Source organism: Leptonotus elevatus, chromosome 6 (genome assembly GCF_054856555.1).
Source record: "Leptonotus elevatus isolate MCC_2025b chromosome 6, RoL_Lele_1.0, whole genome shotgun sequence".
Lineage (NCBI taxonomy): Eukaryota > Metazoa > Chordata > Actinopteri > Syngnathiformes > Syngnathidae > Leptonotus > Leptonotus elevatus.
This window is the reverse complement of record NC_141244.1, coordinates 17,630,280-17,646,746: the sequence shown is the minus strand read 5'-3', so window position 1 is coordinate 17,646,746 and position 16,467 is coordinate 17,630,280. Positions and strand designations below refer to the sequence as shown.

At 40.0% G+C, this 16,467-nt stretch overlaps 2 protein-coding genes across 3 annotated transcripts in view; one reads left to right on the top strand and one right to left on the bottom strand.

Moving 5' to 3' along the window:
- The first annotated feature begins 807 nt into the window (after positions 1-807).
- LOC147172385 (protein S100-A1-like) lies at positions 808-4,845 on the top strand. Of its 2 annotated transcripts, XM_086078388.1 has the most exons (3): positions 809-884; positions 2,248-2,410; positions 4,500-4,845. In XM_086078388.1, exons 2-3 carry the CDS (start codon positions 2,249-2,251, stop codon positions 4,659-4,661), a joined length of 324 nt encoding a protein of 107 aa, XP_085934514.1. In that variant the 5' UTR covers positions 809-884; position 2,248; the 3' UTR covers positions 4,662-4,845. The 2 variants fall into 2 exon arrangements, with proteins under 2 accessions (XP_085934515.1, XP_085934514.1); XM_086078389.1 differs by having other exon boundaries at positions 808-2,410.
- A 1,125-nt stretch (positions 4,846-5,970) lies between these two features.
- Positions 5,971-16,467, bottom strand: part of chrnb2 (cholinergic receptor, nicotinic, beta 2) — a 29,817-nt gene continuing 19,320 nt past the window's right edge. Inside the window, exons 5-6 of the mRNA XM_086078383.1 lie at positions 12,497-13,622; positions 5,971-8,120 (exon numbers count right to left, since the gene is read on the bottom strand). Of these exons, the coding sequence (XP_085934509.1) occupies positions 7,971-8,120; positions 12,497-13,622 (1,276 nt within the window). The 3' untranslated portion in view covers positions 5,971-7,970. The remainder of the gene's footprint in view (positions 8,121-12,496; positions 13,623-16,467) is intronic.

The following is a 16,467-nucleotide window of genomic DNA, read 5'->3' as shown; positions in this document are numbered from 1 at the left end:
GAGACGCGTTCCATTGTGCTCCATGCTCCGCTTTGCAACACTATACCTACACGCATGCAAACTGCGCTAAGATGTCTTGCATGGAAAGACTTGTAATGGTGGCCCATTTAAACATACGGCGCTGCGCAATTTTGTCAACCACCTGTCCTTGTTTTGTTTCAGAGACCATCCACAATCAAGATTGCATTGGTACTTTAATGGGTTAGGGGCTTTTGAATTGAAATTTACAGTGGGACCTTGACCGACATGTGACTCGGGTTACGATTTTTGAGAAGCCATTACTTTGTCTCGAGTTGCTGGCAAAGTGCTGAAGGGCTATCTTTCCTGGCCTGATACTTGAAATGAATGCAGCATCTTGGCTCCCATACTACTAAAGTGTACCCCTCTCACTGACCTGGATGATTGCTAACATCAGACTTGACATCTATCTAACTAGCTAGCTAGCCAGGATATGGCGACCTAGCCAGTATATAGCTAACTAGCCAGTATATCGCTAGCTAGCCAGTATATAGCTAACTAGCCAGTATATATCTTCAATAAAGTAAGCTAATCCCCCACATATTACTCAACAGTCAGTTTGACGTCTGAGGCCTAACTGCCATTTATTTGTGTAAAAAAGTCATACAGCAGTGTTGCTACAGGCCCAGTTTCGGTGGTGTTGGCTTGAATCTAACATTTTCAATGTGTCCAATAGACAGGTAGCAGGTGTCTGAACAAAAGAGCTGGAGGAGGAGGAAGAGAGGATTGACATGTGGAAGGAGGATGGGTAGAGCGAGGGGGGGGTATTTAAGACGGGGTCCTGCTCGTCCTGCTCATCAGTTACTTTTTTTTCTTCACTCTCTGCGTGCACCTGTGCCTCCGGCTGGTCCTCGTCCTCCATTCAGGTGAGGATGATGTTCACTTGGCTGACAGGAGGATTTATTCCTCATCAATCGGATTTCTCACTGATAGGAAACTTTCGACCTTTTAAGGGCCAGTTATTATGTAAAGCATATTCACAAATTTAGAACCAAACTTCACAATATTTAATATTCTTGTTTTTGACGTTTGTATCTCCGCATTTCTCAACCAATTCAAACCATTTCAACGTCAAAATATACTTAAATGTACATAATACACTTAAAAATAATAATTCAGTACATCTCTTGACTAAATTCCTACTTTTAAGGAGAACGTTTAAAAAAGTGTACATCTAATTCAAAAATGTAACCCATTCAAATCATGACTTATTAAAATGTTCAGCTTTTCTACTGTAGAAAATAATAATTACACATTTCTGTGAGAAAATTCTTAAATGAAGAGAAATGAAAACTTTCAAATCTCCAACATTCAAACGTTTTTTTCCATAATACCTGAAGAAAATTCCTGAACAAATGGAAAGGTAAATCTTTTAAAATCACCCAAGTCACAATTTGTGGACCAATTCAATTATTTAAATTTCAAAATATTGCATATTCCAAAAAGTCCTTCCTTTTAAAGAATTCCACAATTTGCATGAGAAAACCACCAAATGAGAGGATACGTTTTAAAAATTTACATCAAATTCACCATTTTCAAACCAATTTAGATCATCCTAACTTCAAAGGGTTCAACAAAGTTCCACATTTTCTTTGAGCTACTTCCCAAATTAATTGATTTTTTAAAATCATTTTTTGAAGGAGGTCCAAAAATTCTTTTTTTTTTAACTTCTAATTTGCAAATTTTCCCCCAAATTCAAATTATTTAAATTCTAAACAATCCACAAAGTCCACAATTTCCCTCAAAAAGCTCCAAAATAAAAGGAGAATTTTGACATTTTTTCTCTATACTTCTAAAAGATTTGTAAATTATTCTGCTAAATTTTCAGTCACATACAATTTCAACCAAAATTCTAGTTCTAATAAATTCTGCAAATTTGTGTTGTTTTTGTAATTGGTTTGCAAATGAAAAGCTCTCCAAAGTGTGGATGTCTCCCATCCCTGCTCTGTCCCGGTTCCTGGTTCATACGAGCAGCTTTGGGTTTCAGACCTTATCAGCCGTCTCGCTGAGTGCCAGAGGTCCAAAACGCGGGCATTAGATCATGCGTAGCGGAATCCTACCGACGGACGAAACGCTGGCCATGAGGAAATAGAGCACACATGACACGAGAGCGCTTTCAGGGTTTCCCTGTCTTCTTCTTAATGACGCTTGACCCGCCCTGCGGCGGCACCCCCAACGGCAGTCCTTGTGCTTTCTATGATGGCTGGCGTGCGTGTGTCTGCTCGGCAGCATGTCTCTGCCCGACCCCGAGAAGGCGTCCAGCCTGGAGAACGCCATGCAGCTCATGATCCAGACCTTCCACAAGTATTCTGGCAACGAGGGCGACAAGTACACGCTGAGCAAGGCCGAGCTCAAGGACATGCTCACCACCGAGCTGGGCAGTTATCTCGGGGTAAGGAGGGGACACGCTAACCCAAATGATTGACAACTCGTTAGCAACAGCTTCTGTCTCGATTGGTAGTTTGTTTTTTCATAAACAAAAAAAACAAAAAAGAAAAAGAAGCAACATCCCCCCCAATAAACACTTTATATGGAAACACCAAAATGCACAACCAAACCAAATAATAAAAAAAAGTTAGCTAGCTTAATGTTAACATGCCAAATGCCATCAAGGCGCTAGCAAAAATCAGTATTGATGTTATGCTAACACAAGGAGCAGCAACACAAACAAACAGTAAGCAGTCCTCGTGTGTATATATTTCTCTTCTGCTCTGTGGGAACAATAAATATTACTGCAGTTTAGTTGGGGACATCTTACTTTTCGTTTTGGTATTTTCTTTCCTTTTTTCTTATTTTCTTTCATCTTTTTAGCTAGTTATTTGCCTTCTTTTTCTTTTTTTCCATTTATCATCTTTTTTCTTTTTTGACTTTTTTTTATCTTCATTTTCTTCAAAGAAAACTTTTTTGTATCTTTTTCTTTAGCTTTTCTTGTTCCTATTCTTTATCTTCTTTTTGTCATCTATAATTTTTAAAATGGTTTCTTATTTTTCCTTGTTTCCTTTTCTTCATCTTTTTCTTTGTTAGCATCTTTTTCATTTTTTCTTTTTCTTTTCCTTGTTTTCGTCTTCGTTTTTCTTCTTTTCCTATGCGTGTTTCTTCATCTGTTCTTTAAAAAATGTCATTACCTTTTCATGTTTTTTCTTTTCCTTTTTAATCTTCTCTGCTTTTTCTTTTTCTTCATTTTTACTTTTTCATATTTTTCATCTTTTATTTTTGTCTTGATTTTTTTCTTTTGCTCCCTCATTTTTCATCATCTTTCATGTATTTCTTTTTCATTTCTTTTTCTTATTGTTTAACTTTTCTTTATTTATATATATATATATATTTATATATATATATATTTATATATATATATATTTATATATATATATATATATTTATATATATATATATATTTATATATATATATATATTTATATTTATATATATATTTATATATATATATATATATATATATATATATATTTATATATATATATATATATATATTTATATTTATATATATATTTATATATATATATATATATATATATATATATTTATTTATATATATATATAAATATATATATATATATTTATATATATATATAAATATAAATATATAAATATAAATATAAATATAAATATATATATATATATATATATATATATATATAAATATATATATATATAAATTACTTTTTAATTTGTATTTTTCTTCTATTATGCTCAATGTACATTAAGTAAAGCTCAGTGCTGACCTGCGTGTTTGTGGCACAATGTGGTACTACATTGAAGGTGCACAATTCTTATTTCTGACCTGCCGGCCTGCTGTTAATGCTCAAAACAAAAAACAACAATAAATAAATAAATACAAATTTTAAATCTGTAAAATGGTAGGGTGTGCAACAGTTTATATATATGTATATATTGGTGCTGTCAAAGGTAAAGCGTTAACTAATTAATTAATCACACAAAATTACCGCATTAATCATGTATTAACACAGATAAATTAAATTTAATTAATTATTAATTTTGACCGCAGACGATCCTTTAGCTGACAGCGGATTGTTACGTGAAAAGTAGCACAGGTTGTGTTTGAGCAATAAACATAACTACATGCATTAAAGTAAAGCATTTTATAAATGTTTGCGTATGACATTCAGAATATTTGTTCATGTCAATTGTCTATTGGGGTAATTTTTTAAATATATTTTTTTAATTATGCAAGTAATTAACTGATTAGAAAAAGAGAAGGATGAGCGTGTGCAGTGGGTCAAAAAATGTTGAAGACGTCCTCATAACATTAAATGTCAAGAAAAAATTAACATAACAGGTGCTCTTTAAATTTGGCGGGCAAAAATTGTTGATTAAAAAAGCCTTTTTAATTAAGTTAATCGTGATTAATCAAAATTCTAAAATGTGAATAATCGGATTTAAAAATGTAATCGTTTAACAGCTACTATATATATGTATATATTCTTTTATTCTTTGCAATGCAGAAAGCCCAAGATAAGGAGGCCGTGGAGAAAGTGATGTGCGACCTGGACTCCAACGGGGACGGCGAGGTGGATTTTACTGAGTTTATCATCCTGGTGGGCGCCCTCACTGTGGCCTGCAACGACTTCTTCCTGGAGTTCAACGACAAGCCGGAGAAGAAGTAGTGAAGGCACACACAACATACACACAGACATTCTGCACATGTCTAATAGTGATTTGAGTGGCCGGTGTTGTCCTTATATGTCTGCAAATACAATTCATGTTTACATTAGTCTGTTTCTGTTCATGCATTTTGTAACATTGTGGAATTCCCCCCGGAAAGAATAAATGTGATCTTTGTTCAAAGCATCCTGTCGTGGTTATCTATTGACATAAAAATGGCCGCTAGGTGGCATTACGTGGCCCTGGAACGAGATGATTGTGGACACAGGGGTCAAAAGCTTTCACACATTTTCTCATTTAGTGGCACGAGATAGCGTGGCCAAACTTTTCAGTTGACGTAAACCTTTGCTGCATCAAAAGATTTCAGATTTCAAAGCGTCCAAGTGACCTTGGCTGTGCCATATAGATGATTGTTCCAAATCCTGGCAGTGGAAAAATTACTGTATGAAAAAGGAAGCAGAATATAAGAAAGGCAGGAAATGGTTCTTTCTTTCTATCCTGTGGCAGAGGATTAATGGGAGAATGCGGGTAAAACCCCAAAAGACTACGTTACACAGTAGCAATACAGATTGAACACACATGATTAAAAAAAAAAAGTGTCCTACTGGGCATCCTCCACTTGTTTATGATCTGGGATGTGTAAATCAGAACAATTCATTGTAGGTGGCAATAAGAAGTTTCAATAGTTTCCATTTGTTTCAATTCACCTTTCCGATCAAAGCCAGCAAAGGCCTGGTCTCTGGATTTCTTTGAAAGATTGTCCTGAATGTTTATCCCCTGCTTTAGGGTGTGCTTCTTTCTACCTGATCTGCTCTGAAAATGGTAGGTTTAAATCTGACGCAGCCTGGATCGGAACGAATTATCGACCGAAGCCATAAGACAGGTTTGTCTCACAACTATGTAAAAAAAAAAAACTCTAGTGGTCATATTGGACACCGTGTGTAAATCTGAAAAAAAAAAAAGTTTTCCCAATATATATTTTCATTATAATTTTACTTGTTTAATTAAATGGCTAATTTATTAATTTATTTATTATTAGCCTTAAAACTTTGATTTAAATGGAAAATATTACTTGGCGAAATCCTTATTCATCAATGACCCATATATGTACGTGCAAACGAGTGGTATTCAACAGTCTTACACTACTTGCAAGCAAAAGACTCGCAATGTTTTGAAAAATAGAAGCACGTCAGCGAACGCATTTTGGACACGCGAATGACGCCATTTGCAAAAACGGACGAACGAAAGACTAAGCTGCGTTGTGTTTACTTGCATGTGGAACGTGAGTGACACAAAAAGCAAACAAACACGCCGTTTAAATAATCTGAACCTACAACCTTTATTGGACTGCCATTGTTGGGGTGGGTGGGGAGGTATGCAGGATCTGGGAAGGTGAAAGGGAGGAGATAGAGAGGGTGGGGGGGGGGGGTCATAATGGCAGCATCAGTGAGAAGAAAAGGAAAAAGTGGACAGAGAGAGAGAGACTTCTGCATGGCTTCGGGGATCGTCTTGAAATGTCCGATCCTCCAGAGTCCGCATGAGTGTCAAACCTCACAGCTTAATATGATTTTGTGACGCCCGCCCCCCCACATCAGCGATACAAACCCTGCGTGAAAAGCTGACTTGTGCTCTTGCTAGGGGCCTACATCGCACCGTTATACTGTAGCTATGTAACGTATATAATTCAGTGTCGTTTGGCCTCGTTCCCGCTTCTTGTTTGTGAATCTTTTAAGCTGCAGTGACTCATTCGCCAGAGTTGATCCTCTTGTCATTTCTCTCTTGTTTATTGAAAAATTCATTCAGCTGCACTTCCTCCCCTACAGCATGTGCCCGAAAAAAAAAAAGGGGGGGTGGGGGAGAAAAGCCCTTCGCTCGTCTGCCGCAAGACATGCGAGCGATGTGGATCTCCAGCAATAACAGTCATTCTCGAGATGAAATGTTTTTCTTTTACGTTTGAAAAATTCCAATAAGAAGGGGATACGTTTTGGGGGATGGGGGGGGGGGGAAGCATATGGAAGATGTGGTCATTTACTGAATATGAGTACGCTTGCATACAATTAAGAGGATGAGGAAGAAGTAAAGGAAGGGGAGGACAATAAGGTAAAAAAAAATAGGAAAGGAAATACACAGCAAGAAGAGGCATCTGAAGGAAAGGAATGGAAGCTGATGAAAAGAAGGTTGGCAAGGAAGGAAAAAGGGGGACGAGAAGAGGCAAGGAAATTAAGTAGATCAGAAAACGTAAAGGAAAAGTCTCAGAAAAGAAACAAGGCAAGAAAGTGAGAGAAAATCAAAGTCGTGAGGGGGGAATAATAAAAGGGAGGTGTAACAAGGGAAAGAAAGCAAGACATCGAAAAGAGGCAATGAAATGAAAGAAATATATGATGATATGAGCTATGGAAATTCAAGAAACAAGTAAAAATGGAAAGGAACGGATAGGAATACACATAAAATGAGGCAAGGAAAGGAAAGAAGAAATGTAAGCCAAAAGGAAAAGTAGATCAGGAAAACGGGCAAGCCAAGGAAGTAGATGATGAAAACCTGAGCCAAGTAAAGGAAAAGTCCAGGAAATGAGGCAAGGTGACGAAACCAGAAATGAGGTAAACAGGAAGTGAGAAAAACAAAATTGAGAAAAAGAATAGAAGACAAGGAAAGCAAAAGTAGACAAGGAAAAGCGGTATAGCAAGAAGCAGAAAGGAAGACAAGGAACAATAAGGCAAGAAAAGAAAAGATAGCGACATCATCACATCAATGACAGAAATCAACATTGGCGGACTTGCCGTCGATATGACCTATTATTACACCATCTCCCTCCCTCCTCATTTTCCTTTCTGAAATGAGGCCTCGTTTACAGTTAAAAGCTTCCCGTCACGTTACTCTCAATATAATCTTCTCTTTGTTTTCTTCTACACATTCTTAAGACCCGACCAGTCGCACCAGTTCATCTCGCACTGATAGAACGTTCAATGTCACTCAATGGTGGTCAAATTAAAAAGAGACGAACCGTGAGATGCTTGGACCCTCCTTTTTCCCTTGTGACCTGACAGCGGCCTATCTAGGCGGGTGGCGGCACGAGCCGATGAAGCGGTCGCGGTGAGGTGGCGAGGACTGACGGCGAGCGGGGGAGGGTCAGTCTGCGGAGGGAAGAGTGTTTTCCCTTCCGTTCACAAGAAAAAAGTTGCACAAAAAAAAAAAAGTCTATAAAGGGGCCGAGATTGCTGTTCACTTCCTGTCCCACAGATCCGGTAAGACCCCCTCCCACCTGCGGGGCGGCGGGGCGCTGTCCCGTCAGCGCGATGGCGGCGTGTGGACGGTCAGCCTGGCATGTGGATGGTCTTGGCTGTGTAGTTCTGGAAGAGGGGCTGCATGAACATACCCAAGGTGCCGAACACGCACACGAAGACGAAGATCCACAGGAAGAGGCGGTCGATCACCATGGCCACATACTTCCAGTCCTCGCTCACCTGTGGACAGAAGGGGAAGACGGAAACGTTGACCTGGGAATTTTCCGTCTTTGAAGGTAGTATTAGTTCTCATTGACATTTTCACAGCTTATTTTTCTCAGAAACTGCACCTATAAAGTCAACCAGGCAATTTTCCGTCTTTGGAGGAAAGCTGCTTTCATACTGCCTGTCAAAACTGACCGTTTCTAAATGTTTCGTGTTGCTGCTCTGTAAATGTCAATCTGTCAGTTTTCCGCCTTCTGAGGTAGTATCAGAGGTTTCTTTAATCCTACCTGTAAAAGCTGACATTTTCTCAGTTTTTTACTCTGAAGCTGGTTTGAAAAATGCCACTGACAGGAAATAGGGGGACAAAGTCAACATGGCTATTTTCCACCTTCTGAGGTAGTATCAGAAGCCAATTTCAAACTCTCGTTAAAAGGTGAAATTTCCCAGAGTTTCCACTGGCACTGTTCTGTATAAACAGCTCTGACACAGAATAGGGTATGATGTCAACCTGGCAATTTTCCGCCATTTAAGGTAGTTTCCACATTTAGTACCCTCTTACATACTGCCCATCGTGCAAAATGTTTTATTTTCCTGGCTATTTCCTGTGTGGCTGTCCTGTGTAAATTACAATAATGCTGAATGGGGTAACAAAGTCGACCCAGCATGAAGGTTAGTTCACGAAAACAAAATCACAATAATGTTCTCGTTAACAAAAAATTAAAAACAAGAATGCATTTTCATTTTTGATATAAAAAATGGGGGTTAATTTTAAATGTATTTATTTCAATATCGCTGCACAGGAGAAGAAAGGTCAGACAGTCATTTGAGAATCGTAGTTTACTTTATTAAAAATTAAAAAACTAAAACAAATACGAAAACTAATAAAAACTAAACAAAAATTAAGCATTTTTAAAAAAAAATAAAAACAACAAAAGCATACTTATTCTAAAAAATTTTTTTTAAATAACCTGAATTAAAAAAAAATTATCAAAATGATTTAAAAGACATAATGAAAACCCCAAATTATACTATAACCCTGCCCAATACTTTCCCACCTTTCAAAGGCACCTTTTGATACACCGCATTGCCTAAATGCCAGCAGTCTGACAGCTTTTTCATTGTGCCTGTTCGTAATAAAGAGCAGCAGCACAAAATGGATCAATGAAGTTGACTCAATTTGGTATAATATCGATTTAACAATTTTCCACCATCAGAGGTAGTTTTTGAAGCCTCTTTCACTCTGTCTGAAGCTGAATTTTTTTCATCTTTTTCCTGTGGAGCTGCTTTGTATAAATGCACCCAGAATGGAAGGATGAAGTTGACCCAGTAATTTTGTCTCTTAAACACTGGCTGTCAAAGCCGACAATTTCCCATGATGCACAGACATGGAAGCGTGGCACGAAGATGATCCTAGGTAGTATCAGAAGCATTAAAACTAGGAGTGTCAGGCGATATTTTTTTTAAAATTGTAATTAATCGCATGACTTCAATAGTTAACTCACGATTAAAAGTTTTCATACTCCAGTTAACATAAAAGTGGAAAAATGTGTTAAACTAATAGGAATATGGCTGCATCATTTATACAGTAATTTCAACACATAAAACTTTAGTTGAGTTTGAGTTAAAATTAAATATTAAATTAAAAAAAATGTACTGTACTGTAAAAAGAGTGTGATATTGATTTGTGTTGGAGTCATTATTCTGCCACTAGATGGCATAATTGCATTTGTAAGAAGACGTTGGTGACAGCTCAGTGCATTTTTGTTTTAATATTAAGAGCTATCTAATCTTAAACATGAAGTAACTTGTGAAATTCAGCATTTTTAAAATTGTAATACTGAGCTCTCGCAAATAAAAATAATAAATAAATTAATTAATTAATTAAATAATACATAAATAAATAAATAAATTAATAAATAAATAAATAAATTAATTAATTAATTAATTAAAAAAATTAAATGCAACTTGACCCCTTTGACCCCTTATTATTAAATTCCTTACTGCTAAATTGTGACGTAGACGTGTTTGCTCCAGTACAGGCTTTCCAAATCAGAGGCGGTCATTAATCGCACGTTTAAAAAATTAGCGCCGTTAAAGCAACTTTAAACTAACTCAAAATTAATGCACTAATTTTCCATCCATCCATCCATTTTCTTTACCGCTTTTTCCTCACAGGGTTCGCGGGGGGGGGGGGGGGGGGGGGGGCGCTGGAGCCTATCCCAGCTGGCTTCGGGCAGTAGGCGGGGTACACCCTGAACTGGTTGCCAGCCAATCGCAGCGCACTAATTTTGACACTCCTAATTAAAAAGCAATGGGTGGGAGCACGAGGAAACCTTCCTTTCCACGTTTGTGCTTCTCACACAGAAATGTGAGACAGGAAACAGACAGTCTGAACGGAGCTTAGAAAAGCCACAGCTCAATTTCGGATCTTCTCTCTTCTCTCCGATGCGCCAATTCCGCAGGATCTCCGCGTGAAAGCAGCTCAACGGATAAGCAGAACTCCGTTGTCCCAGCCCTGTCATTTTCTCTCCATCACAATCCCTCCGCCATGAAGCACGCGTCGGGTTAATGGAGGTGAGGGGTTAATGCAAGCCGGGACTCGTTCCTCCGCACGGCGCTGATGAGGTCTCGTCAGGAGTCAAGGATGACGTGAAGGACGTGGGAGCAGGGAGAGAAAAACTGACCCCCCCCCCCCCCCCCCACGATGATGATGATGACGGAACAAGGAGTGAGAAGAGGCGTATGGGAGGACAGGGGTTGGCATGGCAACGATAGTGATGACGGACTCAAGCACAGACACGACCGGCATCGTTGACGGGAAGAAGCCTTGAGGTGAAGTTCTTGTAAATGTTTTGCTCCTGCGTGCTCACGTCATGACACTGTGCTATAATTTCATGACTTTAAGTAGACCGCGATTGCGTCATTGGATCTGTCCGTTTTACTTAAGCTATATCGAAAGATTTATGCGTGGATTAGTCTAATGAGATGTAAAACAAGAGCCGTATTTTCACTGTAGAATATGAAAAGTAATCACGGAGAGCCACTTTTATTGTGCACGCAAATGTTAGCAAGCCACTTCCTGGTTGAATGAGTATCGACAATCGCGAATTAGCGCCTCTGCACAAATGTACAGTTAACACCGACAGTGGCCAAACACGGCTGAAGGTTGGTGCAAATGCGGTTTCAAAATTATTAATTAAACTAGTTATGAGGGGAAGATTTTAGTGATGACCAATCATTGTGGTCAACTTAGCCAAGTTAGCCATTTCCCCCAACCCTAGTGGAGAGAAGAAAGTTGGGAGTGTGGATAAAGTTTTCCTGACGACAAGGACGGTTTCAAGACGGTGATCAGGCACGTTTATCCTTTGATACATGAGAAAATATTTGAGAAATTATAGGCCAATTCATGAACACCAACTTTCATGCATCCATTTTGGCAGTAGAAAGTCCAGCTGAAATTATAAATATCGTTTTCAGTATATCTTTAAAAACAATTTACATGGTACAGCTTAGTGGTGGCTGGGCTAAATCTAGCTTAGTAGCCGCTAACGTAATTTTTATCATGAAAGTTGAAACATAGCATTTTGATTAGTCGCAAACGTCTGTGCTGTTTACTTACGACATTTGTTATGGTCGGCAACTCATGAAAAGAAGTTGAAGAACCACAACATTGCGCAACGCATGAGTTGTTAGTGTTTGTGGCATCGCGTAGTGTACGGCTAGCTTAAAAGATCGTACGTCATCTATTTTGATTCCGCCATTGGAACGCTTCCATAGCGACGAAACCTACAACGTAGAAAATGAAAACAATCGCTGACTGAGTGTTTCTAATGTAAAAAGGAAAATCCCACTACCCAACTTTATTCTTGAGAGGCGCTGTAGGTGGCGCAGTTGTTAGCATAGCTGCTCCCTAAGCAGTTGACCACCCGTATTCCATTACTGCCACCAACAGGAGCGAAACAGGAACAGCCGTTCATAAGTGTTGAATTTACAGGCAAAATTTAGTCATTTTTTACTTACACAGTAATGATTCCACCATCTTTCGCATGCTGATCCTTGTTGTGGGATGACCACATACAAACCTGTTCAACTTTAGTGCAAAACCTGTGAACGATCAGTGACCCAGTACATTGGGACAGACCCACGTTTTCAGTGAAACCGTCTCGCCTGTCGTGTCAGATCTTTCAATCAAACACGTTAGATGGACATTTTCAAGAGCGCTCTCAAAACTTAGCTTCACCTTTGGGATCGGATCTCATCGTCAATGCAGATCTGTGAAATGTTGTGGCGAGTGAGTGGCTAATGTAACCTTGCTTGCTATTTTCAAGTATCAACATTCCTCTCCGGCCTTTCAATCGCGGGCCGTAAATAGACAGAAAGATGATACTCACACTCTGGTCATCGTCCTCACTCTTCATATGGTTGGCGATGAAGCGCACTCCTTCCACAGCCTCGTCGAAACCCGGACAGGCTTGAGCCAGGATGGCCTGAGTCAGAGCCTGACCTCCTCCTGCTGCTTGCTTGCCACGAGTCCCGGAACCCCCTTCCCGGTTCTCTCTCACCCTGTTCAGACCGTCCGCGGACCCCCCTCCCGTACTCGCCAGATCCCCTCCAAACTGTTTGACAGACGCTCTGTTCACATAGCAGGTACAAGGGTCGCCGTCCTCCTTGGCAAACACTCCCGTAGAAGTCCCCCCCGCCGTCCCCGCGCCGCCGCCCAAGCCGAGCCCCACCATCAAGGCTCCCGCCTCCCCGCCGCGCCCGCCCTCCTTCTGCTCCTGGGCTCTCCGTCTCTGGCGTAGCCGCTGCCTCTCGCAGCTATTCCTGGGCTGGCGCATGAAGAGCAAGGCGGGCAGCTTGTTGAGGAAGACCACCTTGACCCACGGGGGCATGGTGTGCGTGGTCGGCGAGCGGTGGTGCACGTTGAGCACGCACACGCTGGTGACGATGGAGAAGGTGACCAGGACCATGGTGAACATCAGGTACTTGCCCACCAGGGGGACGTCCAGTGACGTGGGCGGCACGATCTTGGAGATCAGCAGCAGGAAGACGGTGAGCGCCAGGAGAACGGAGATGCACAGCGTCATCTTTTCGCCGCAGTCGGACGGCAGGTAGAAGACCAGGATGGCCAGCGAGGTGATGAGCACGCACGGGATGATGAGGTTGATGGTGTAAAAAAGGGGCTTGCGACGGATGATGAAGTCGTACGTGATGTCCACGTAGGCCGGATCCCCTGGGTTCTCGTTCCGTCGACCCGGCAGGGCGATGATGTCCCACTCGCCGCTCGGCGTGAAGTCGTCCATGCTGGCGACGTCGGCGCGGAGCACCAGGTCGATCTCGGTGCGGTCGTAGGTCCACGAGCGGAAGCGCAGCGTGCAGTTCTGCTGGTCGAAGGGGAAATGTTTGACCTCGATCTTGCAGGCTGACTTGTAGATGGCCGGCGGTAACCAGAAGATGCTGCCGTCGTAGGAGACCACCGCGTTGGAGTAGAATGACACCTCGTACACGCCGTCAGCACTGAAAGAGAGGGGGGAGGGGGGCGGGAGAAATAAACAGTCAAGAGGTGGAGGACACTGCTTATCGTCACTAGTCCCTTTTCACACTGCACTTAGCAAGAAGTGTGTGTTGTCAACGAACCCATTCTTTGTGTGGCAATGGCAAGGTACCTCGAATTGTTCTATTCGAGAGCGTCGTCATGACGTCAAATGCGTCCAATAGGAGAGGAGCTGGCAGTGTTATTTTTATTTACACATATCTATCCAAGTTCCCGCTGAGCTGTTAGTTTTTCTCTGCTCCTCATCACCTCCTCCTCCTTAAAATAAGCAACGTCATGGCTTTCTTTTGCAACAAAGAAAAAACAACTTGTCCAGGTGCAGTCTCGCCAGCTACAAAGTCTCTGTTTTTACTTCCTGGTAGGCTGATTTGTCAGCACTTCCAAATATGGGCACGCTGGCAACCAGGGTGCCTTTATCATTCCGAGTTGCCGCGTAACTCTCACACTGAGCGAGTGCAGTGTGAAAAGGGTTTTAAGGTCACAGTTGAGCTGGAGCCCAACTGACGTTAGGCGTGATGAACACCCCGGACTGGTCACCAGCCAATCGCAGGGCACATACTGTAGAGACAAAAAAAACGTTCACACTCACATTTACACCACAGTTTAGAGTCTTCAATGAACCTAACATGCATGTTTTTGGAATATGGAAGGAAGACGGTGAACCTGCAACATGCAGAGAACATAGGTAGACCATGTAAACTTCACATAGAAAGGCCAGAGCCGGGATTCAAACCCCCAAACCGCGAAGCAGCCGTGCTAGCCCCGCGTTCACCGTCCTGCCTCCCCTGAAACATTTATAACGTAAACTAAAAAGTGTGACAGGAGGCCGTGTTTCCCCCCTGAGCATAGAGAACAGTGGAACATGACAAATCTCATTATGCAAAACCAGTTCAACGAGCTCGATTTTACAGACCGCCAAATATAGCAACATACACGCATACAGGGAGACAAGACTGCACAACCGCACACACAGACTTACACTCCTTGGCCACATCATTAGATACACTTGCACAAATTGACAAGACCAAAGAGTTAACGTAATGTAATTAACGCTTGTTTTAATATGAGGACTGTCAATGTACTGTATTTGTCCAAATAGATTTATTATTGTGGTTGTGGTTTGCAGTGGCATAAAACTGCATTGCATCATATGGAAAACGGTCTAATATTTTGCTCCTCCAATGTCATGGAGTTTTTTTTTTTTTTGTGCTAAATCAAATTTGATCTGGTGTATAATTAAAAGGAACATACAATGGAGTTACATATAAGAACGAATTTCAACCACAGTTACAAACAATAATTTTTGCCTGTCAATCAGAACCAAAAAGGGGGTTGTCTGTTTAGGCAGGCATATCCATAGCCAGCTATAAGGGGCCTGACACTCAGAGCATGGTGGCCTTTAAGGCAACATTTAGCAAAAATAAATAAATAAATACATAATTTAACATAAAAAAAAAAGCATTTTAGATTTCAGCTCATAAACAGAAGTATTGTGTTTGTTTTTGTTAAGTGTATGCATAAAGACTTTTCTGCTGGTAGTCTACAACACAGTTGGCGGTGGGATAGAAATTGCAGGTTAATTAAAGACTAAAATGGCGGCACCTGAAGTTAAATGGGTGTGGCAGTGGCTGACTGTATCTTAAGGTAGAGTGTTTCCAGAATTACTTTGAGCTGTGTAGTCAACAAGTTGGTTAAAAGTGGACAGAATATTTCAAATAATTTGTCCAAGTCGCAAGGGAATAAACGCTGAATCCCTTCACCAAATGTACAGTATATAGATATTGGTTAGCATGTTCACAAATGCTAGCCTAGCTATTAGCATGCGCTTGTTGTACCGGAAAACTGCTCAACCTAATTAAATGAAACATTGTTAGGGTACAAAACATGTACCAAAGAATAAGGTATTTATTGTTAATGCAAATCTGAGCATCCAAGCCAAGAATATTAATTGTTTTATTGTCATGAAAACTTAAAGGGCTGAGAGTTTGTCTTCATTGCATGAGCGGTAGCCTACATTTACAACATGGTCTTTTGAATCATTTCATTTAATACCAGCTAAAGAATTAAACGTTTTCTATGTAATCTACTGCTTTTCGTGTAATTAAATTCTTACTCACTATCTGGCTTTTTTATTTTCTCCCTTGGTCGGGCCAGCTCTTGTATTAAATTGCATTAGCAACATGTGCAGATAATGTGAATGTAGAAAAACATTTGCCTGTGTGTTATGGAGGACCGAAACTGCCAAAATTCAAAATAAATAAATGATGTATATAAATAAATATATATCATTCAAAACTTGTGTTGTATTTACTTTATGTATACATATTTTTTTGTTTAATTTTCTTATTATATTTTTTTATATCCGTTTTTATTTTCACTCTTAGTCATTTATCTATTTATTTAGTCATTTATTTATTTTGAATTTTGGCAGCTTTGGTCCTTCATAGTGTTGTTTTTTTGTTTTGTTTTTAACACAGGGGCCTCAAAGTCATTAAACAAAAATAGTTTAAACATTTAATCAATTATCTTTAAACCTGCTGCCAAGAGAGATTATTGTCATACTGAGAAAGTTTTTTCCAACAGCCAGCCTGGAGTCATCAAGATTAACAGGCTCTTTTTTTTATTTTTTATTGTAGGTTGGGTAGTGTATAAGTACTTAATATTAACATAAGTAGCTTCCTCCTGTATTTTGTAACTTAAACCCAAAAATTGCTGAAGTTTTCAGTTGTGAGGTATAAATCTGCAATAGCTGATTTTAGGTCACTTGGGGGCACCAGAATCAAACTCTAATCATAATTTTTTTTTTCA